At 50.8% G+C, this 20575-nt stretch overlaps 7 protein-coding genes and 1 non-coding gene across 8 annotated transcripts; 7 read left to right on the forward strand and 1 right to left on the reverse strand.

The window, feature by feature from the left end:
• The first annotated feature begins 2240 nt into the window (after nucleotides 1-2240).
• Nucleotides 2241-4134, forward strand: BO87DRAFT_184983 (uncharacterized protein). Its single transcript, XM_025618436.1, has 2 exons — nucleotides 2241-3171; nucleotides 3230-4134. Exons 1-2 carry the CDS (start codon nucleotides 2575-2577, stop codon nucleotides 3893-3895), a joined length of 1263 nt encoding a protein of 420 aa, XP_025483190.1. The 5' UTR covers nucleotides 2241-2574; the 3' UTR covers nucleotides 3896-4134.
• Nucleotides 4135-4684: 550 nt separating this feature from the next.
• BO87DRAFT_456072 (FMN-binding negative transcriptional regulator) lies at nucleotides 4685-5519 on the forward strand (the record flags this gene model as incomplete). The annotated part of the gene is made up of 1 exon (XM_025628698.1): nucleotides 4685-5519. Exon 1 carries the CDS (start codon nucleotides 4716-4718, stop codon nucleotides 5517-5519), a length of 804 nt encoding a protein of 267 aa, XP_025483191.1. The 5' UTR covers nucleotides 4685-4715.
• A 52-nt stretch (nucleotides 5520-5571) lies between these two features.
• BO87DRAFT_t70 lies at nucleotides 5572-5685 on the forward strand. Its single transcript has one exon. It is a non-coding gene; the product is annotated as a tRNA-Leu (tRNA).
• Nucleotides 5686-7965: 2280 nt separating this feature from the next.
• On the forward strand, nucleotides 7966-9794 carry BO87DRAFT_413126 (pepsin-like aspartic protease; the record flags this gene model as incomplete). Its single annotated transcript, XM_025626548.1, has 3 exons — nucleotides 7966-8470; nucleotides 8536-8874; nucleotides 8910-9794. The coding sequence occupies exons 1-3, from the start codon at nucleotides 8300-8302 to the stop codon at nucleotides 9792-9794; spliced, it is 1395 nt and encodes a 464-aa protein (XP_025483192.1). The 5' UTR covers nucleotides 7966-8299.
• Nucleotides 9795-10619: 825 nt separating this feature from the next.
• BO87DRAFT_301031 (uncharacterized protein) lies at nucleotides 10620-11534 on the forward strand (the record flags this gene model as incomplete). The annotated part of the gene is made up of 2 exons (XM_025619146.1): nucleotides 10620-11137; nucleotides 11204-11534. The coding sequence occupies 2 exons, from the start codon at nucleotides 10620-10622 to the stop codon at nucleotides 11532-11534; spliced, it is 849 nt and encodes a 282-aa protein (XP_025483193.1).
• A 934-nt stretch (nucleotides 11535-12468) lies between these two features.
• On the forward strand, nucleotides 12469-14238 carry BO87DRAFT_413128 (histidine phosphatase family protein; the record flags this gene model as incomplete). The annotated part of the gene is made up of 3 exons (XM_025626549.1): nucleotides 12469-12631; nucleotides 12680-12775; nucleotides 12833-14238. 3 exons carry the CDS (start codon nucleotides 12469-12471, stop codon nucleotides 14236-14238), a joined length of 1665 nt encoding a protein of 554 aa, XP_025483194.1.
• Nucleotides 14239-14311: 73 nt separating this feature from the next.
• On the reverse strand, nucleotides 14312-16385 carry BO87DRAFT_351646 (LLM class flavin-dependent oxidoreductase). Its single transcript, XM_025621144.1, has 8 exons — nucleotides 16142-16385; nucleotides 15954-16094; nucleotides 15689-15899; nucleotides 15621-15633; nucleotides 15511-15570; nucleotides 14892-15448; nucleotides 14660-14837; nucleotides 14312-14612 (listed from the first exon to the last, which is right to left on the reverse strand). Exons 1-8 carry the CDS (start codon nucleotides 16206-16208, stop codon nucleotides 14385-14387), a joined length of 1455 nt encoding a protein of 484 aa, XP_025483195.1. The 5' UTR covers nucleotides 16209-16385; the 3' UTR covers nucleotides 14312-14384.
• A 607-nt stretch (nucleotides 16386-16992) lies between these two features.
• Nucleotides 16993-19548, forward strand: BO87DRAFT_448213 (sodium:solute symporter family protein; the record flags this gene model as incomplete). Its single annotated transcript, XM_025628286.1, has 12 exons — nucleotides 16993-17098; nucleotides 17131-17206; nucleotides 17255-17312; nucleotides 17359-17545; nucleotides 17595-17694; nucleotides 17737-17820; nucleotides 17868-18054; nucleotides 18099-18149; nucleotides 18198-18368; nucleotides 18415-18733; nucleotides 18782-19278; nucleotides 19339-19548. 12 exons carry the CDS (start codon nucleotides 16993-16995, stop codon nucleotides 19546-19548), a joined length of 2046 nt encoding a protein of 681 aa, XP_025483196.1.
• Between the last annotated feature and the right edge of the window lie 1027 nt (nucleotides 19549-20575).

Genomic DNA, 20575 nt, shown 5'->3' on the forward strand with positions numbered 1-20575 from the left:
GTGAGGGGAAATGAGGAGGCGTGAGGGGAAATACGAACCCGCTGACTAAATGAAGCCCCTGAGCTCCCTGGAGTCTGAGGCACGAGGCGTAGGATGGAGCTATTCATTGATGTCGACGGGGGTGGCCCTTATGCTTTCTTTGGCTTTGTCTTTGCAATTTCAACTAGGCTCTTGTTGCCATGGTGGAAGAAGTTCCAACCAATTACTCGGGACGCCGCCTCTCAAATTTCTGCCTGGGAGGGACCCTAACTCGTACCCCAGGGACTAGTACTATGTATAAGGGGTGGACGACGGCAATAGAGCACATGTGATAGGATCCCCCAGGCCTCCCAAGGACTTGGTAATTGAGGCGATTTTTGATGGGCAAGGCGGGGCGACATTCCGAAAGGGAGGTGACCCCCGATGTTGTAACTTGTCTCTCAACTGGCCAGCCTAAAGAACGCCACCATAGTACTAGTCACGCAAGAATCTCACTCCACTGCCTGCCAGTCATTCGAACAAAGGCATTGGGGAAACAGAAAAGGCTATTGAGCTCTGGTACACTTTTTTGTGCCTTTTCCCAAACTCTCATGACCACCCCCGCCTCGCGTCGGTTCGGGAATCTCAGACGAGAGTTTAAATCTCTTCGCTGTGCCGCGCCATTGCTATAGGACACTGACTCGGCACACCCAATCAAGTTATACTACTGAACTCATTACACAGGACATGCAATTAGCCGAGTAGCGTCCACACAGATTGCAGCCAATGTCAACAATTCCATTTGTCGAGAGAGGAGTGTTGGACCACTACAATGGGACCAGGTGGATGTTACTGCGCGGTTTTCTTTTCCAGCTGCGCGCTCCACGAGTGATAGGGCTGAAGAACAGTGTCACCGTGAACAGACTCAGAACTAGCGAAGATTTAAGAAGGACTAAAAAGGGCGCAACCTGACGCACAGAAAAGGATCATCGTGTTTTCCACAAATCTACGGCATACGGCAAGTCCTCCGTATCTAGTCCGGCCCGCGAAATCCGTAACCACGGATCCAGGGCCGTGTCTAACTCTGTCATCCACCCCCCTGGAGATCCAATTTCCACCAGCTTAGATTGATCCTCCTTCTTAAAGAGGCAAGCCGAAGGCAGACCGTGCTTCGAAAGGTTCGAAGCTTCTTTATCCTCCCGCCTGGTAACCGTGATCACCCTAATCATCCCTTTTTCTCTTACCGGGACTCCGCACCATGGGACCGACCCAACCCGATAGTGGTTGCGATAAGGACAGGATTGCAATTTGTAGATCAACGAGTCAGGAGCTATTTAGAAACCATCATCGTTGGTGCCTGCGATAGCGCACAACAAGTGCCACCTTGAGTGCCACTCAGAAACGTGGCCGGAGGCGGAGATTTTTCTACCTGCGCCCGTTTATCGCCACCACAGCCAAGCATAACACGGGCAACGTAGCTTTCCGACATTGTCAACAGAGTTTCTTGTCAATGTTATTCTTCTTCACTCGTGGCCCGATACGAGGATCAACACAAGGAACCAAGCAAGACGCGATGAGAAAAAAAGTCTGGAACCAGGGACAGGTCCGGGGATACCCGACCCATGAAGTAAAAAGTAGCAAAAGTAAAAAGTAAAAAAGTACTCCGTACTCCGTCCCAGCGCGGCTTCTCGCATTTTCTTCCATGGCCGAGGATGAAACCCGGAGCCACTTTCTGACTCGCTTGCCGGCTTCCGACTGGCGTTGGTCGCCCCACGTGGGCCTGGCAGGAGGATTACTATTATTCTATATTATTCTGGTCTTATTTTGCATAAGCCCACACACTAGACAAGGTCAACGAACAAAGAAAATAAATGAGAAAAAGTCAAAAAGGCAAAAAGTACGAAACGACGTGAACCCTGACCCTTTGCCAAGACAGCTACTGAGATAGCCTCTTTTTCTCAGGCAGCGAGTGATTCTGATGCCGAGAAATCGAAACCATCACCGCTTGTAGTTGTCTGATGCCCTCAACATAGCTCACGATGGTCCAGTAGCCCCAACCGAGGCCCCAGCCAGCAGCAGTAGTCACTATCAACCGGCCGATAGGGATTTTCATGCCAATAACAAGCTTCGGTGGCGTTTCTAGGGTTTTCCTCTAGCGCTAGAACCATTGGGACCATCGCATGGAGGTCGCATTCTGAGCCGTCTCCAAGGGGGACTATTGCCCTCTTATAAAGCTTGGTTGAGACTAGAGAGACGCCGTTCGCTGCGGAGGTTCAGATGGACAGCTAAATGAGCCAAGCTCGCACCCAAAACCTTCCAGGTGGAGATGGGACCCCCCAGTCGTCACGGAAGATGATAACTCCTTTCGGCACATGCCCGAACCCGCCCCGGTAATTGCACTGAGTCGTTTCCGTAAAATCCGTCGAATCCACGGTACCCTCGATCGACACTTGACGCGACGTTCCTAATTGGACTTAGAGCGGGTGAGGGCTCCTGGCCACGCTGCCTGCTAGGACCAACCCCAGGGGGTGGAAGGACACAGCGGTTATATAGGTCAAATGCCGTCGGTGGAAAGGAAGCCTGAAACAATTCCACCCCCGGTCACCTCTCCCCATCATGCTGTCCCTGGCGATCCAGTCCTTGCTGTACGAGGCAGACGCCCATGCGGCCAACCCGGCCCTGCAGCGTCGCTCGTCCTCGTCGAGCACCCAGGGCGAGGCTGTTATGAGCCCACTGCCGAGTTTGCAGACCAAGGGCTTGATCGTTATCTCGGCGCTGGCCACCGTCTCACTCATTTGTACTCTTTCCTTGTTGACTTTCTTTACCTATCGTTTTATTTTCTGGAAACGCCACTACAAACGTTACATCGGTTACAACCAATATGTCGTGCTCATGTTCAACCTCATTCTGGCTGACTTTATCCAAAGTCTGGGCTTCATCATCAGTCTGCGATGGATCCAGACCAACTCGGTGACGGCCGCAGACCCTGCATGCTTCTTACAGGGCATCTGGCTGCAGATTGGTGATCCCATGAGTGGTTTGTTCGTGCTCGCCATTGCCGCGCACACTTTCATGCACGTCACCCTGGGCTACCAGATCTCACACCGTCTTTTTGTTTCCATCGTCTGTGGACTCTGGCTCTTTGGGGTTATCACGACTGTCATTCCGATCGCAGCACACGGTCGGTACGTCTGGTATCCGGCTGTAGCCTGGGTAAGTTGATCTTCTCTTTACAATATTTCTGTAAGTCACTAACATTCTTTTACTCCAGTGCTGGATGACCCCCAAGTACGAGTCGATGCGTCTGTGGACTCACTACTTTTGGATTTTCGCTTCGGAGTTCTTCACTGTCGTCCTGTATGCGATCATGTTCCTTCAATTGCGCAAGAGGATCGCCGAGTCAGCCATTCTGGGCGAGCACAACTCCGAAAGTCTGACCCGACTCAAGCGTGTCATTTTCCACATGGCGTTATACCCCGTTGTGTATATCTGCCTTACCTTACCTCTTGCCGCAGGTCGAATGGCTTCTGCCAGTGGTCACTCCCCCAGCGTTCTCTACTTCTGCTTTGCCGGATCCTTCATGACTCTGTGTGGCTTCTGTGATTCCCTCATGTACACACTGAGTCGCCGCAGCGTGGTGCTGGAGCCCGAAGCCAGGATCCATGGCAGCAGCAACAAATACTCCAGCCGACCGAACAAATCCTCGGTCGCACACCACTATGGCAACAGTATCGATGGCAAGGGACCGACCAACACCACGATTGCGCGCGGCCGCAGCGATTCCACCGAGGAGATGATCGGCAAGGATGGGTTGGAGCTGGCCCCGATGGGAGTGGTGCTGCAGCACACGACGATCGAGGTCACCCATGAGGCGGCCTATGACTCTGCATCAAGCAATCTAAGTGGCCAACGCGAGCGAAGCAGCATCTACCATTAGACTCCTAAGCTGCCCTGATGATTTTACACCTTCAATTTGAGATTACCGGCCGAACACCGAGGCCGATTTATAAGATTTTAATCCAGTCGCATTGCCATCCTACTACTCGACCAGTTGAGAAACTGTGTTCTCATTCCTTTGCATTTGCGACAATCCATCTCGCGACAGATATGCGAGCATCGCGCACCCGCAAGCAATCGTCGCTGACCGATTTGCGGCCGACGCGGGCATTGCCTGAAGGTACCTCCGTACACATTAGAGGACCGAAACCCTCACTGGGTTAGCGACGACCCAGCTCCGCCACTAGCTGGCGCGGTCATACCACATGCGCCGCGAAACACATCGGAGTTTATTCGAAAGCAAAGCCCATGGCGATAAAATGCCACTTACAATGGGCAATTCTTTTTCCCAACTCCTAACCGATAAACCAAGCCAGACAGGCTTTGCAACGCTTTGACCTGCGCTGGCCACGCAATGAATGAAAATGGCCCCCATGCTAATAATCCTCGGGGATAATGATTTTGGCGGAGGACAACAACATCTACCATCTACACTTCACTGTACATATTTCCTTACTGTCATGATACAAGTACAAACGAATGTAAACAAAAAGAATTACCACAATGATGCTGTACCATACATCATAAACTCGGAACATAGCCGACAAGCCAATAGGAATGAACCCCATAATTGAGTTGTCCCAAACCCCGCACGGGGACAAGATCTAAGGTTATCTGCATCTTGTCCCCCTTGCTTCCAGCCCGATTGCACCTCTCATCTATCTCTACTCTCGGTTTACAAATACATCCATCCATCCATCATGTACATGAAAGAAATCTACACCGACTCCACCCCCTCAACCCTACACACCTTCATCCAACAAAACCCCCTCGGCGTACTCACCACCGCTATCTCCTCCCCTCCACACCCATTACTCCAATCCACCCACATCCCCTGGGTTCTCGACATCCCCTCTCCCACCACCACTGATGATACCAACAATAAGATCAAACTCCGCGGCCACATCGCCCGCGCCAACCCCCAATGCGCCGCCATCCTCGACTCCCTAGCCACCCAATCTGAATCCATCCTCCCCACAGAAGTCCTCATCCTCTTCACCTCCCCCTACCACAGCTACATCACCCCGCACTTCTACACCACCACCAAGCCCCAGACCGGCAAAGTCGCCCCAACATGGAACTACGCCGCCGTGCAAGTCTACGGCCGCGCGCGGATCTACAACCCCCGTTCGGAGGGGGAAGTTGGCCAGCAGGCCTCGATGTTTCTGAATAAACAGCTTCGTGATCTCTCGGCGCATTGTGAGGGGAATATCATGGGGTATACTACCACCAGCACTAGTGATACTCATAACAATCCGGAGGAGAAATCATGTCCACGAGCATGGACCGTCGACGAAGCGCCAGAGGCATACATCAGCATCCTGAAGAAGAACATCGTCGGGATCGAAGTGACAGTGGAGCGCATGGAGGGGAAGTTCAAGATGAGCCAGGAACGAGGGGAAGGGGATCGGGAAGGGGTGCTGAGGGGTTTGGATGGGATGGGAGGGGATGCTGCGAGGGGAGTGGCGGGGATGGTGAGGAGTTATGCTGCTGGAGATAGATAAAGAGAGTAGGTGTGGAATATGAGGGGTAAGTTTGGTGAAGAAATACATCAACGGCAAGATGGCCGAGCGGTCTAAGGCGCTAGGGTCAGGTGTATCTGATCAGACATGTTCCTTCGGAGCATTCCTAGTCTCGAAAGGGGCGTGGGTTCGAATCCCACTCTTGTCATATCTTTTTGCAATTTTCTTTTCACACCTAACTGTAGAGTTAGATCGAGAATAGATTTTTATAATCATGTTTTTCGTTGAATTTGATGTCGTTGACCTCTTTATTGGCGATGTCTTCTGTATCATCGCTGGCGAGACCACAATATATCTATCACCAATCATCTATGCTCGACTCAACAGCTACTTCCGATGTTGAACGGTTGATCTACCCCCATTAACATTTCGGAGATCACGACCAAGTAATTACTAAATAACCCCTCTAACACTGATATTCCTTGCATCATCATCCTCCGAAGCAAGCGAGATAAAACACTTCTACCTGAGACCCATATGGTCCCTATTGTCACCGGGCAAGTTTCAACCCAAAATCCCAAACAACGGCGGTATAGAAACAGCCTCACACCGAGCGTTGTATCACAGAAACAAAACAATAGCCCCTACTCTGCCATGACATGAAAGCCAGGAACAGTTGTTCTGGTTTTATCAAACCCCACTGTGGCTGCAGGGCATGCTTGGAAAGAGTGCTTTATCATTTCCCCACTAGAGCTGCATATATCATGTTGCGGCTTTCCGACGGAGGTGTACATCTTTGTTATTGAAGGAGACTAATCTAGACACTAGCGAACCTAGCATCACAAATGATCCCATGAACATGACAGATCGGGTTGGCATTTACCAGGAGAGCGGCAGTAATATCTCGTAACCGACCAAGGAAGCTTTCGACATAAAAATCCCACAGAGTCTGACCCCTCTGAACAATCAACGCTCCGCGAAGGTCATCGCCCCCTCGTAGAAAGTTTCCTCCCCCACGACATCTCCCGCATCACCTTAACAAGCTTCGTATATTGATAATGCCAAGGAACGATGGTCGACACAAAAGTCATCTGCTCGTCTAGTTGTCTAGTCATACTGCTCTGCGTCATACCAGTGACTCATATCCGACTGCCCTCTCAGCCTAATTTTGAGCTCGAGCCTCCAGGTATCTAGAGCCAGGGCTAAAGGCTGAAGCGCTCACGGCCGATACGGAGTCCGTCGGCACAATGAACTGAACCAGAGTATGAGATAGCTTCATCTAAAAAGATAACCAAAGTGGAAAGCTGTGGTAGTGAAAGTGAATTATCGTGGATAAGAGAAATGAGAGTATGAGGCGGTTTGTCACTAGCTTGGGTTCTCATTATTAGGAACATTAGCGGAGGGGTGGACTGAGCGCTGGGTGCATAGGATTGGTCAGGAATTTTATCGACATTGGAGAGTGAGATGTAGTGGACCCTGATTTGACTTCTCTCGTGAGGTGAGAATGGCATTTTAGAGTTATCGAACTGCTGATTTTTTCCGAGCTTGAGGGGTTACGTTCTATTCGTAGAGATCGATTGCTATGATTGTGTGTCCTGCATCACATCTTCCGGTTGTTCGAGTCCGTCATAAGGTCAAATAAGAAGTCCAGTAAACTCCAATTACCCCTTTCACCACGAGCATGATAGTAAAAATCTGCTTATGATAACGGCAGAATTAGCCCCTCGATCCACCTTATACGAAGTGGATATAGCAGTTCACGGCCAGGGTGCGAATCAGGGTCTTGCCAAGAGCTCTTTGATCTCTAGGCGAACGGGCCGATAACCACGAAGGAGGCGCTATTGCCAGGGATTAAATTGCATTGTACTGTGTCAAGGCCCGTTGAACAAGGCTGTGAAACCGGCCAGGACCGACAAACTCAAATGGTCATATGCTAAGCCTTTAATAGCAACTGTCTTATGTTTGTTCCAGTCGAAGGATGTTTAGTTAGCTAACATTAATCGCGACGGCTTATTAACAAACTCCATCGACCGCAATTTTTGCAGGCGTGGAAAGGCGCGGATGACACCATGTCATTGGATAGGGGAGCAAGTCCGCGGTGACTAATGAGGGCAAGATTTAGCGCCGGTCGAAGAATCGGGTGTCTCCGCCTGCATCCGAGCGATGCGAGGCCACGCCATCTCACGTTGGGGTGTCGTCACTGCTGGGTTTGCAAGTGGTGAACAGCATGCAGTTGTCATCTCAATACCTAGCAAGATGGCTAGTTATGATATTCATGTTGTAGTCAAGATGCCATGTCAGAGGCCATGCTTTTGCCAAGAGTCATCATTTCCGGTATGACCGACGGAGTAAACCCCCGTCTATCCACTAGTTCGAGCGAGGGAATAGTCTCGCAGTTCTTCTTCCTCCTCGGGGTGGCGGATAGAACAGTTCTTCATTTGATGGTTGCCTGCCAATGACCCACTTGTCTAAGTTTCCCCCTTATAGGATTCGTTGGTTGCCAGACAAGAGCCTCTTCACAGCCCAGCGCTTGGCAGCAAAAAAGCAACAGCCCCAGGGTCTGAAGGCTGACATTGGAGCGGGTCTCTGGCGCTGGATGGCTTTCTGTTCAAAAACCCAGGAACAGGCCAAGACGAAGAGACCGCGCAAGGCTGAGCACTTCTCCGACTTCCCCGTGCCCCTCCCCTGCGCCTCCCATGGGCAACTTTTTATTCAGACCCATCGTTTCTGCACCGACCATATAAGACGCTCCGCTCCCCCAACCTCCCCCCGACAGGTTCGCCCCCAAATTACGTGAGAAGGGGAAACATCACAGCACCACCATGAAGAGCACCACCCTTCTCTCTTTGGCCTGGGCCGCCCAGTCCGCCTATTCCCTCTCTATCCATGAGCGCGATGAACCATCTACGCTTCAGTTCAACTTTGAACGTCGTCAGATCGCCGACCGGTCCCGCCGGAAGCGATCGACGGCTTCGGCCGACCTTGTTAACCTGGTACGTTGTTGACATCCCGAGTCTGAATCAGGGGAATTGTGACGGTCGCTAATGCAGGTCTTTAGGCGACGAATCTTGGCTACACGATGAACCTCACCCTCGGCACTCCCGGCCAGGAAGTCAGTGTGACGTTGGACACCGGCAGCAGCGATCTCTGGGTCAATGGCGCCAACTCGTCCGCCTGCCCCTGTACCGATTACGGCTCCTACAACTCGAGCGCTTCTTCCACCTACACCTTCGTCAACGATGACTTTCATATCGAGTATGTCGACGGCAGCGAAGCCACGGGCGACTACATCAACGATACCCTGAAGTTTTCCAATGTCACTCTGACGAACTTTCAATTTGCCGTCGCATATGACGGCGACTCCGAGGGCAGGTTCCCACTGTACCCTCACCAGTTTGTTTCCACAATTTGCTAACTGCTTTTCATGTAGAGGGCGTCCTCGGTATTGGATACGCCTCCAATGAAGCCAGCGATTCGGGCTACGGTGGTGGTGGTGAATACACCAACTTCCCTGAAGCCCTCGTCGATCAAGGCGTGATCAACTGGCCGGCCTACAGTCTTTGGCTGGATGACCTCGACGAAGGCAAAGGTACCATCCTGTTCGGCGGAGTCAACACCGCCAAGTACTACGGCAGTCTGCAGACCCTGCCTATCGTGTCCATCGAAGACATGTACATCGAGTTCGCTGTCAACCTGACGGCCGTGCACCTCGAGAAGAACGGCAACTCCGTCTCGGTTAACAACAGCGCCACGCAGTTCCCCCTCCCCGCCGTGCTGGACAGTGGCACTGCCCTGACCTACATCCCGACCTCCGCCGCAGCCAGCATCTACGACGCCGTCGGTGCCACCTACATGAGCGAGTATGGTTACGGAGTAATTGAGTGCTCCGTCAAGGACGATGACTTTACCTTCCTCTTCGACTTTGGATCCTTCAACATGAGCGTTGACATCAGCGAGATGATCCTCGAGACCAGTTCCGACATGACCGACATGAACATCTGTACGTTCGGACTGTCAGTGATCGAAAATGAGGCCCTTCTCGGCGACACTTTCCTGCGCAGCGCATACGTCGTCTACGATCTCGGCAATAACGAGATTTCCCTGGCCAAGGCCAACTTCGACCCCGGCGAGGATCACGTCCTGGAGATCGGCACGGGATCCGATGCCGTGCCCAAGGCGACGGGAGCGACGGAACCAGCCGCCACGTCGACGGGCTCGAGCGACAAGTCGGACAAGGAGAGTTCGGCTACAGTGCCGCGCAGCCAGATTGCCTCGCTGGTGGCGGGAGTCGTGGTTGGCGTTTTCTTGGTTCTGTAAATATAGAGATTTCACGTTGCATCTTGATGATATACCATAGACCTTCCTAATTTTACCCCTTACTTCATGGAATGTTTTTCTGTTTTTAGCTTGATATCCCGTCGTTTGATGCTCAGTTATGGAATTGAATGAAACTCGGAATGCAAGATCTGATCGAATAGTTTGTTTCACTGCCGCGTGGCTGGTCCGATCGGCACGAAGCCAGTCAAACGAGCCAATCATACTCTGTGATGATCTGTCAACCCCCTTGCTACTATAATTATCATATCATGCCGGTTTGACCTATCTCATTGGGCTGTACCCACACCGTTGATGCCGCCCGCGACCGGGGAGTCGGTAGCCTGACAAGATCAGAACGGCTTTCTTGAAATTTCGTCGTACTTTCTTATATGGGATGTGGCTGTAACGAGTCAGTTTCAGTCTCTGGTTACAGGATTGAGTATCTTTATGATCTGTGCATGCTATTCGAATGATGACGTAGTGTAAACGTTGGTAGGGCGTTTAAGGTTTTGTGCCTGTCAACCTCACCAATCCGTGTCTATCATTATCTCAAACCCTTTCATTTCGAACCTCAAGCATCCCCTCCTCTGGCAGTGTTTCCTTCGTCAATCAGAAAGTTCGGCATCAACGGGCTTGTTGTAGACGGTCGGGAGCAATCTAATGTTCATCACCAGGATTGCATTAAGGAGATCCTACTCGAATGAAAGGAAGCAAAGTCACGCAGAACCTGGATGGGGCGGAATGAAGCAACGCCGAGCACAGATAAGAAGCTGATATATCTCCATCCCAACCTTATCCCGACCAGTCTTCTCTTCGACAGTCACAATGTCTTTCCTCCCCCGCCTCCACCTCTTCGAGATCGCCGACCAGCCATGGTGTCCCCACAAGGCGATCGAATATGCCCAGCTCTGCCTTACCCACTGCTGGAATTTGCGCCTACCGCCAATCGCCAAGGCTTCTTCAGCCGTTGTTGCCTGCGAAGTTCTTGCAGATAACTTCCCCGACCTCTCGTCCTTCACGTTTGTCGATCTGTGCTCGGGGGCAGGTGGCCCATCCGCCACCTTTGAGAGACTTCTCAACGCCCGCCTGCGGGCTCAGCACCTCCCTCCAGCCCAGATCCTGCTGACCGACCTCAATCCTCACCCTCGCGAATGGGCTGCTCTCACCAAACAGCAAGAAAATATCTCATACATCTCTGAACCAGTTGATGCGTCAAAATGTGGTCGATTGGTCCCACAAAACCGGAAGGAATGCCGAATGTTCAACGTGGCTTTCCATCATTTCGACGACCCGCTTGCTGTACCCATGTTGCGGAGTGCGATTGACTCGGCTGATGCATTCATGTATGTCATTAACCCCATACCCATGTCTTCAAATCGAGTATCAACAATACTAACAAAGATAAGCAGTATTTTCGAACTCACCGCACGCGATCTCAGCTCGATGCTGATCTTACCAGGCCTGATACTGATCGCATGTCAATACACTCTGCTCCGATTCTGGCGGTCGCCCTTACATTTGATTTTCACATTTGTGTTACCTCTGGCACCTCTGCTGATGGGTTTTGATGGCTTTGTGTCTATCATGCGCTGTCGGACTTCGGATGAACTCCACGATCTGGTCAGACGGACGGATGCACCTGGTTTGGAGAACTGGGAGTTTCGGTCGGGGAAGTCGCCGGTTATGTATCCGACCACGAATGTGCATTGGTTTATGGGGGTGAAGAAGACGGCGAAGTAATTTTGCTGGGAGACAGCCTGTCTTGAGTCAAGATTAGTTCGGTGCTATGTAGTGGGCTGATACTATTCTAGACATCAACAAATTAGTACATTGACAGAAGTCGTATGCTAGGTAAAAATCAGTAAGATGACGAGATGACATGATGATTATAGGAATTCTTGCAAATATACTGCGGCTTTCCTTTTCTAAAGTGCACAGTGTACTTATTCCGTCATTGTCAACATCTGGTACGCTGTATAGGACCCAAGCCGCGTCGGCTCAGGAATTAGCTGCCATGGCCCACTGTTATGTTTTAATGCAGGTGTCAACCATAGAACGGACGTCGACCAGGTCCCAACATGGCGGCACTTCGCGATCGAAGAGATGATGTAGCTCAGAAGGTATACATGTCTAGTGCAAGTTAGACCACCCAACAGCCGATGCCGAGGCCCTAAAACCTACTAGCAGATAGTGGGAAGATAACCACCACTCGGTAAGCCCACGTGCTTTTCCTGCTTGCCGATGAGAACTTAGAACGTTCGAACGTCAGGAGATCTATCTTACAAAGGTCGAGTGGCTGACGCAGCGAAATGCAAGGACCCGGGAAAAGGATCGCATTCAGCCTGGGGTACGACTCGCGTCTCCACACCCCATGTAAGCGAGATGATGGCTGCAGCCGAGATATGACAGATGCCCTATCTTGTGGTGCCGTGGCTGTTTTGAATCAAGGAGATGCCCACGTGCATCGATGCTCTGCAGCTGCTGGTACACTCCAACGATATCTGAGCATGTCGTATACACAATAATGCACAACACAGTGCTGGACATGTATATGGCTTTGCATTTCATTACTTCCCCTAGAGCACAGCATGCCTACAAATTGGCATCACACCCACCCCTTGCTGGTGTTACTACTGACTGAACGGTTTTTTGCCAATAAAGTGGGAGTATCAACATGCACCCGACTTTTACTACCCTATCTATACTGGCAGTAGCCTCTTTAGCTGATGCTGCTGCCATTGAAGCCCGCTCACAGAGCTCAGCTCCACTGACTTCTAGTCCATCAGCTACCACAACTGGAGTTGATTGGTTTCAGACTACGCCCGAGAGCTACCAGGGTATGTACTTAGTCGTTTTGCAGACTTGGGTTAAGCTGACTTCAGAAGGTACCACTGCAACCGGGGTTGCTCCCTTCTTAGCCGAGACAAATCCTGCCCCGTTTGGACAAAAGACCCTGTCTCCCAATGACCCGCTGGAAACAAGTGAGCCGATCAAGGGGGCCGCTGGCCGCAATATATTCCATTACATGGGCACCTAAGGTACGTATCTTAATGATGGATTTCCCATTGTTCTCAATGTTAAGTCCGTTACTAACTCACACAGCCCTTACCATGTACCCGACGGCTTCGGAGTAGATGAATATCCTCTCCCGCAAGGATCTAACATCACCCAAATGCATATGATTCACCGCCATGGTTCTCGGTATCCTTCATCCTCAGAAGGTCTGGCTTCATGGGCCCAGAAGATCATCAATTCTACGGCTAGTGGTAACAATTTCACGGGCGCACTTTCTTTCCTGAACAATTGGGACTACGGAGTGGGTCTAGAGATCCTCGTCCCCAAAGGCCGTCAGGTGCTCTATGACAGCGGCGTCCTAAACTTCTACAACTACGGCCACCTTTTTAATTCCAGCTCGACCCATAAGCTCGTAGCGCGCACCACCACCCAGGACCGCATGCTCAAATCCGCAGAGAACTTCCTTGCCGGCTTCTTTGGCCTTGAATGGACAGACAAAGCCAACCTGCTACCAATAATAGAAGGTGTTGGCTACAACAACTCCCTAATTGGGACTTACTCCTGCACCCGCGCACTAGAGTACATGGCATACAATGCCACCACACCCCTATCAACATGGAAAAACATCTATCTCAAAGAGCGCACCGAAGAACTCCACACTCTGACAGGATCTTCTAACTGGACCACGACCGACAGCTACAACGCGCAGAGTATGTGCGCTTACGAGACCATCAGTTACGGCTACAGCCACTTCTGCGAACTTTTCACCTTTGAAGAATTCGAAAACTTCAGCTACACCTTCGACATCGAATTCTCCAACATGGTCGGATTTGCCTGTCCCGCGGGCCGCGCGCAAGGAATCGCCTGGGTAGAGGAATTTCTCGCCCGTGTGGAGGGCCACTTACTCCAGACTACAGGCACCAATGCCAACATGACCCTGGACTCGAATCCTGTGACGTTCCCAACGGATCAGAATCTCTACCTTGACTTCTCGCATGATGCGGGTATAGTCGCTGTTCTCACTGCGTTTGGATTCAGGCAGTTCGCCCAGTATCTGCCTCCTACTGGACCTCCTCTATACCAGCAGTTCAAGGCTAGTAACATCGTTCCTTTTGGTGGACGGACAAATATTGAGATCATCAAGGCGCCTCATATGGTGGCTGCTACGCGTCCTGCGGGTGATCAGAGAAATGTCTATGTGGATGGCACTGGGGAAACGTTCTACATTCACTTTTTGCAGAATCAGCGCACGCTCCCTCTGCATTCTAGCTTTGCGGAATGTGAGTATCGCGATGATGGTTGGTGCGAGCTGTCTATGTTCATGAATGTTCAGAAGAGGAGTTTGAAAAGGTCACAGTTTGAGTATGCTTGTTTTGGTAAGTGGACTGTGACTGAGTACGGGACTGTTACTGATGGTGTTCCGGTTTGATGCTGGATTTCGATGATGTATCATATAGTGTGAAAGGCAGAAGCTAGTGTGGTATGGGCATTCAATATGTGTTGGAAGATGAGAGATGCAAGATTTACAATAGCAGTACTTGCGTTGTATAATGGCAATACATCGTCGTGTACAAATCAGTTTTCCGGAACCTGATGGTCCGCTGCTTCGACGCCTGCATGCCAGCGATATTTTGCAGCCGGATGATCAGCCGGCGGGCCGCTCTGCCCTTCCTTGCCGTAGATGTTTTCGCGGTACGTTCCCTTCTTGACAGTGTAGTCATCCCAGAAGAGGCCTCTCTTACGGAGTTCAGGGATCAGCAAGTCGATGATATCCTTGAAGGAGCCGGGTTTGATAGCATACGCCTGGGAATATTAGCAGATTAGACCCTCCACCCTGTGTAGCAACTTACCAGATTAAACCCATCCACATCCGCCTCATGCACCCACCGTTCCATCTGATCCGCCACCTGCTGCGGCGTTCCAACTGGCGTGGCACCCAATCCACCCACCGTGATATGTTGACCCACCGTAGCCTTCGTCCACTTCCCGACCTCTGGAGTCGCCTTGGACCAACCCTCAACGGCAGACCTATCACACAATCAGCACTTCTCCCACCCATCACCAAGCACAAGAAGAACATACCGAATAGCATTACTCTCCACATGCCTCAACTCCTCATCCTCGCCATAGCGATCGAGATCAATCCCCGTCCAGCCCCCAAACAGCGCCAACGCACCATCAATCGACCCAAGACTCCTAAAATACCTAAACTTCTCCCACGCCTCCTCCTCCGTCCTCCCGAGCACCGGACACAACAGCGCCAGGAATTTAATCCCCGCAGGGTCCCGTCCAAACTGCGTCTTCGCCGTCTCCCGGATTTCCGCAATATTCTTCGCCACCACGGACGGACTATGTCCCGCCACGAAGATCGCCTCGGCATGCTGTGCCGCGAATGCCTTCCCGGCTTTGGATGTCCCCGCTTGGAGGATCACGGGTGTGCGTTGCGGGCTGGGTTGGCAGATGTGAGGGCCGGGGACGGTGAAGTATTTGCCGGTGTGGTTGATTTCGCGGACTCGGGTTGGGTCTGTGTAGATTCCACGGGTGCGGTCGAGCACGACGGCGTCGGAGCGCCAGGAGGATTCCCAGAGTTTGTAGGTCACTTTGATGTATTCTTCGGCTTGGGCGTAGCGGTCGTCGTGCTGGGGGTGGTTAGTATCAAGGGTGAATTTTTGGGGGATGAGTGAGGGGTGCGTTAGGGTACCTGGGGTTGTTGGGTGTGGCCTAGGTTACGAGCTGCGGAGTCGAGGTAGCCCGTTACGATCTGAGTTGGTTAGTTTGGTGATTATTGTTAGCTGGGTGGTGGATTCTTACGTTCCATCCTATCCTGGTTTTGATGTTAGTATTGGTAGTGACGACGAGGGCCGTGAAGAGTGACTTACCGTCCCCTAGTGAGATGATCAATAGTAGAGAGCCGACGCGCAAGATGATACGGCTGCTCATATGTCGTTGTGACAGTCACTCCGAAGCCGATATTCTGAGTCGCGGCCGCCATGGCAGGTACGACAGCTAATGGCTCGTTGACGGGCCATTGCGCGCCAGATACAATGGCTGGTTCGAGGTTGCGGGGGCCTTTGTATACATCGTAGCCGCCTGGGGAGGTTACTATCTATGTATATCATAGAGGTATTTGGGAATAAGAGCTACCTAGGACATCTGCGATGAAGATTCCGTGGAACTTGGCGGATTCTAGAAGCTTTGCGAGCTCAATCCAGTGGTCGATGTCGTTGAATCGGTGCGATTCGTCCTCTGGGTGTCGCCACAGTCCTGGGGACTGGTGGCCACTACCTGGGGTGTGTGAGCGATTGAATAAGAAGGAATTAGCGAGTGCGTACACATTTCAACGAATGCATTGAGAATTAGTTGTTTGCGGGGTCGAGATGTAGCGTTGTCGGTAGCCATTGTGGAAGGTAGATAGGAGGATAGGTTAGTGACGGAGAGGCGCTGGCTTAGGCTTTTCGAACCGGCAAAGGCTGAGTCTTCAATGTGAAGAATTCGAAAAAAAGACTAGTCAATATTATAAAGTTCTTGCTCAGAAATCAACCGCGAATAAGTATGGACCATAAGTGTGCAATTCAGACCTCGCTGGAGGGGATGTTCAGTAGCATCACAGTGGGCCGGGATGACGTGATGGGGAGATGAGGGGTCGCCCATTTACAGGGATCACATATTCAATACAACCTCAAATAAGAGCAGGGATAATTATGAAGCTCTTTATCTGAAATCTGGACACGACGATTTCTGGTCGACAATTACATGACCTCGGTAGTTGGTCGAAAACTTGGCACAAGCCACCTCGGGCTCCCGGAGCATCTACCCCTGCCCTATCTTTGGGCCTCTTCCGCCAACTATCGTCCCTGTCACGCAATCACTTAACTTTATTGACCCTACGCTATACGGACAATCATGCACGTATATCGGCCGAATAACTTTAAATCCAGATATATTATCCCCAGGATCTTGGAACCCGGTCAAAGCACCTCATATGCATAGGCTATCCTATCATCAGGGAACACGAAGTTCGCGGTAGCATACAATGATCGGCGGATAGCGTGATAGTAGCGATAATGTGTGCTGTGATGTAGATCTTAAAGGTACATTTGCCGGGGTGCCTCCACATAGTCAGTTTTGTTTTTCTGCCGCTGTTGAATGTTGTATTGTCTAGCCACTGGAGTATCTTGACCAGATGTCAGAAATCCAAGCTCGTGCAGCAGGGGCCTCTGTGCAGCCGCCACTGTCTCAGGCTGTTGGATATGTTATTGTCGTGGTGCTAGGGCTCATCATCGCCGGTGGTATGTACACCGAAAATAGACGAGGATTGCAGCTGACAAAACAGTGATGATGGTCATCACCAAAATACTCAAGAAAACAACGGGCGAAGACAACAAGAACACTGAGATGTACGTCCCATAAGGATAAGGGGCTCTCACCTGCTAATATTATTTCAGGTTCATGACTGCCAATCGCACCGTTCGAACCGGCTTAACAGCGTCCGCAGTAATATCGGTATGAGTCTACCCTCGGTAGCGGTGCATTCCTGCTAAGTGAACAGTCCTGGTTATGGACTACAGCAATGCTAGGAGCATCATTTGTAGGGTATGACTATGGCGTGGCTGGCCCCTTCTGGTTTGCTGCAGGTTGCAGTCCGATGATTGTATTTTTCGCCTTGATTGGGATATCCTGCAAGAGGAAGATCCCGGATGCACACACATCGCTCGAAGTGGTCCGGATCCGATATGGTAGGCTGCATGGAAGCTATACTTATCGACCTGATGCTGACGTGTTTAGGTCGCGTTGCACACGCGGTCTTCATGACCCTGTGTTTGATCAACAACATCTTCGCGTGCGCTAACATGCTCTTGGGTGCTGCAGCAGTTATATCAGCCATGTGAGTGCTTCACCGAACTTTCGAATCTTACTGACTATATAGAACTGGGATCCACATCATTGCTGCGACGTTCCTGTTGCCTGTTGGCGTTACCGTATACACCTTCGTTGGCGGCATCAAAGCAACGTAAGTGCCCAGCTGAATGAAGAGTACGCCATGCTTACCGGGATAAGATTCCTTACCGACTACTTCCACACGGCGATCATTCTTATTATTGCATGCTATCTCTCTATCAAAGCGTTTACCTTCGAAGAGGTTGGGTCGATCGGAAAATTATATGAGCTCGTGCAAGCCGCTGCGCAGCGCCATCCTGTGTCTGGAAATCAAGATGGGACATACTTGACCATGACCTCGAAGGGCGTACGTACTATAGTCCGTGTTGTTGTCTCTGCTAACAAGCCCAGGCTATCCTGTTCGGGATTCTTCATATTTGCTCCAACTTCGGCCTAGTGATTGTAAGTATAAACACACCAGTCTCAGCAAATGACTAACACTTCTGCCAGATGGATACTAGCTATTTCATAAAAGCGTTCTCCGCTGCTCCCTCCTCTGTAGTACCGGGCTACACAATCGGTGGGATTGCTTACTTTGCCATTCCCTGGGCTCTAGGAACCATCATGAGCTCTCTTGCCCTAGGCCTCGAGAACACGTCTTCCTTTCCGACGTATCCCCGCGTAGGTACTGTCCACCTTTGATCGTCGAAGATGTTAATCAATGCAGCGCATGACCTCCACGGAAGTCAGTAATGGCCTTGTCCTTCCATACGCAGCCATGACTATTGCTGGGAAAGGCGGGGCGGCGGCAGTCCTTCTTATCACCTTCATGGCGGTCACTTCGACGCTCTCCGCGCAAGTCATCGCCGTCAGCTCTATTCTAAGCTTTGATGTATACCGGGAATATATAAACAAGTCAGCAACAGACAGAGACATTATCCGTGCAAGTCACTTTGGTGTCATTTTCTTTGCTGCGTTTTCTGCCGGATTCAGCACTATGCTCCATTATGTCGGTATTGATCTTGGCTGGACACTATATATGCTCGGTAAGCCTCCACCTCAATTCAAGTTGGCGCAAATACTTATGAGAATAGGTGTGGTAACATGTCCTGGGATCTTTCCTATGGCATTCACGATCCTTTGGCGCCGACAGAGCAGAGCAGCCGCAATTCTGTCCCCAGTTCTGGGAATGGCGACCGGCATCGGGGTGTGGCTTGGCACAGCGCAGCACTTTTATGGTGCAGTATCTGTCAGTTCAACAGGACAGATTCTACCTTGCGTCTACGGAACTGTAGCATCTGCTATCTCGCCAATAGTTTACTCTGTCGTGATCACCCTAGTCAAACCACAGAGGTATGACTGGGCAGAGTTCCGCAAAGAGAAGCTGGGACTCGAGCGACTGGATAGTGATAGCGATATCACGGTGAATGGTCAAGGTAGTGAAGCGCAGCACACTCAGTCCTCGTTTAATCCCCAGGAGTTGAAGAGATGGGGTCGTATTGCTGCATTTTGGTCGATTGCAACTTTCTTGGGCCATTGGGTGTTGTGGCCACTACCGATGTACGGATCGAAATATGTTTTTGGAAAGAGGGTGAGTATTTGTCACCACTACTCACGCATGATGATCGGTGAAGTGCTAACAAAATGTCAGTTCTTCACTGCTTGGGTCGTTGTAGGAATTATCTGGTTGTGGATCACAATGCTCGTGGCGATATTCTATCCCCTTATTGATGGAGGAGTGCAGCAGATGATGCAAATATCTCGAGGGCTGCGTGAAAGGAAGAATGCAGTCACGTCCTCATCAGTGCCATCAGTGACCAATGATTCTCCCGAGGTGCTCAGAGTGAATGAGAAGTCTTGATTATAGTGTAATTTTGTGGAACATTCCGAGTCACAGGGGGATGTCTATGGATCCTGCCTATGCATGATCGGCAGCAAATATGAATGTTAAGTGGTGACGCTATTTTAGCGCGTGTAAATGTCTATAAGAGACCGCTGTCGTTTGTCGTTCAGTTTGAAGACTTCATCACTACTATAATCGAGTCGGTTGCTTGTCTATATATATATTGGCCTTTAATAAATCATATCCATGTTTTCCTATGTTACACATTTGCCCACGCAGCAATTATTTATACTGAAGGATTGCTTGGGCTGTCAGTGCTGGATAGACAGATTGATCTCTCAGTCGAGAAAATCATGATTCTGCTTTGCGGTGTCTGCAAATCAGGTCTCTCAAGGACATCAGTCGAAAATGGGACTGAACTTGCTTACTCAGCTAGGGTAACACTTGATCATTTGAGACATCCAGTCACTGTAACAAGGCACCCACCAGATCCTCCGCCGTATCTGCTATCTATGTGGATTTTCTCTCTGGTTTTTGTCCCGAGGCTGCACTTTTGGGAATCTAGACGGATCTTGAATATAGAAGAGCCTTCCCTCGACTTCTACAGATATCGTCTAGCTCCGGAACTTGGCTACATAAATGATGGCTGCGACATTGCCACTCGAGCTGCTCCAATTGATTGGAGACAGTCTGAAAAGAGAAGAAGTGCCACTATCCCCCTGTACCACTGTTTGCCGCTGGTGGAAGGAGGCTTTTGAGCCTTCCATTTATTCTCGGGTTGTGGTTTGTAGTACGCATGCCAATGAGAAAGCACCGGTGTCCGGAATACCTGTTGATGTTTTTGAGGACATCGCCTCACAAGCTGGAGCCGCTCGTCGCATGATGATTCGGTACGTGTTCCGTATAAGCATGGACACTGGGATGGCTACATGTATAGCCACTATGACCAAGCGAACCCATTTGGACAAACAATCAAGCAAGTCTTTTGATCCGCAACTGTTGAGCTTTTCCGTGTGCTCAGTGCGTGGCCTCAGCCTAGCTGTCT

Source organism: Aspergillus neoniger (assembly GCF_003184625.1).
Source record: "Aspergillus neoniger CBS 115656 unplaced genomic scaffold BO87scaffold_5, whole genome shotgun sequence".
Lineage (NCBI taxonomy): Eukaryota > Fungi > Ascomycota > Eurotiomycetes > Eurotiales > Aspergillaceae > Aspergillus > Aspergillus neoniger.

Coding starts and splice junctions, on each gene's coding strand:
- BO87DRAFT_351646 (XM_025621144.1), bottom strand. CDS start 16,208: ATGGCTACCGACAACGCTACATCTCGACCCCGCAAACAACTAATTCTC. Junction 15,900..15,953: donor CTTCATCGCAGATGTCCTAG/GTAGCTCTTATT, acceptor TAACCTCCCCAG/GCGGCTACGATGTATACAAA. Junction 15,449..15,510: donor GCCACACCCAACAACCCCAG/GTACCCTAACGC, acceptor AACCACCCCCAG/CACGACGACCGCTACGCCCA.
- BO87DRAFT_184983 (XM_025618436.1), top strand. CDS start 2,575: ATGCTGTCCCTGGCGATCCAGTCCTTGCTGTACGAGGCAGACGCCCAT. Junction 3,172..3,229: donor GGTATCCGGCTGTAGCCTGG/GTAAGTTGATCT, acceptor CTTTTACTCCAG/TGCTGGATGACCCCCAAGTA.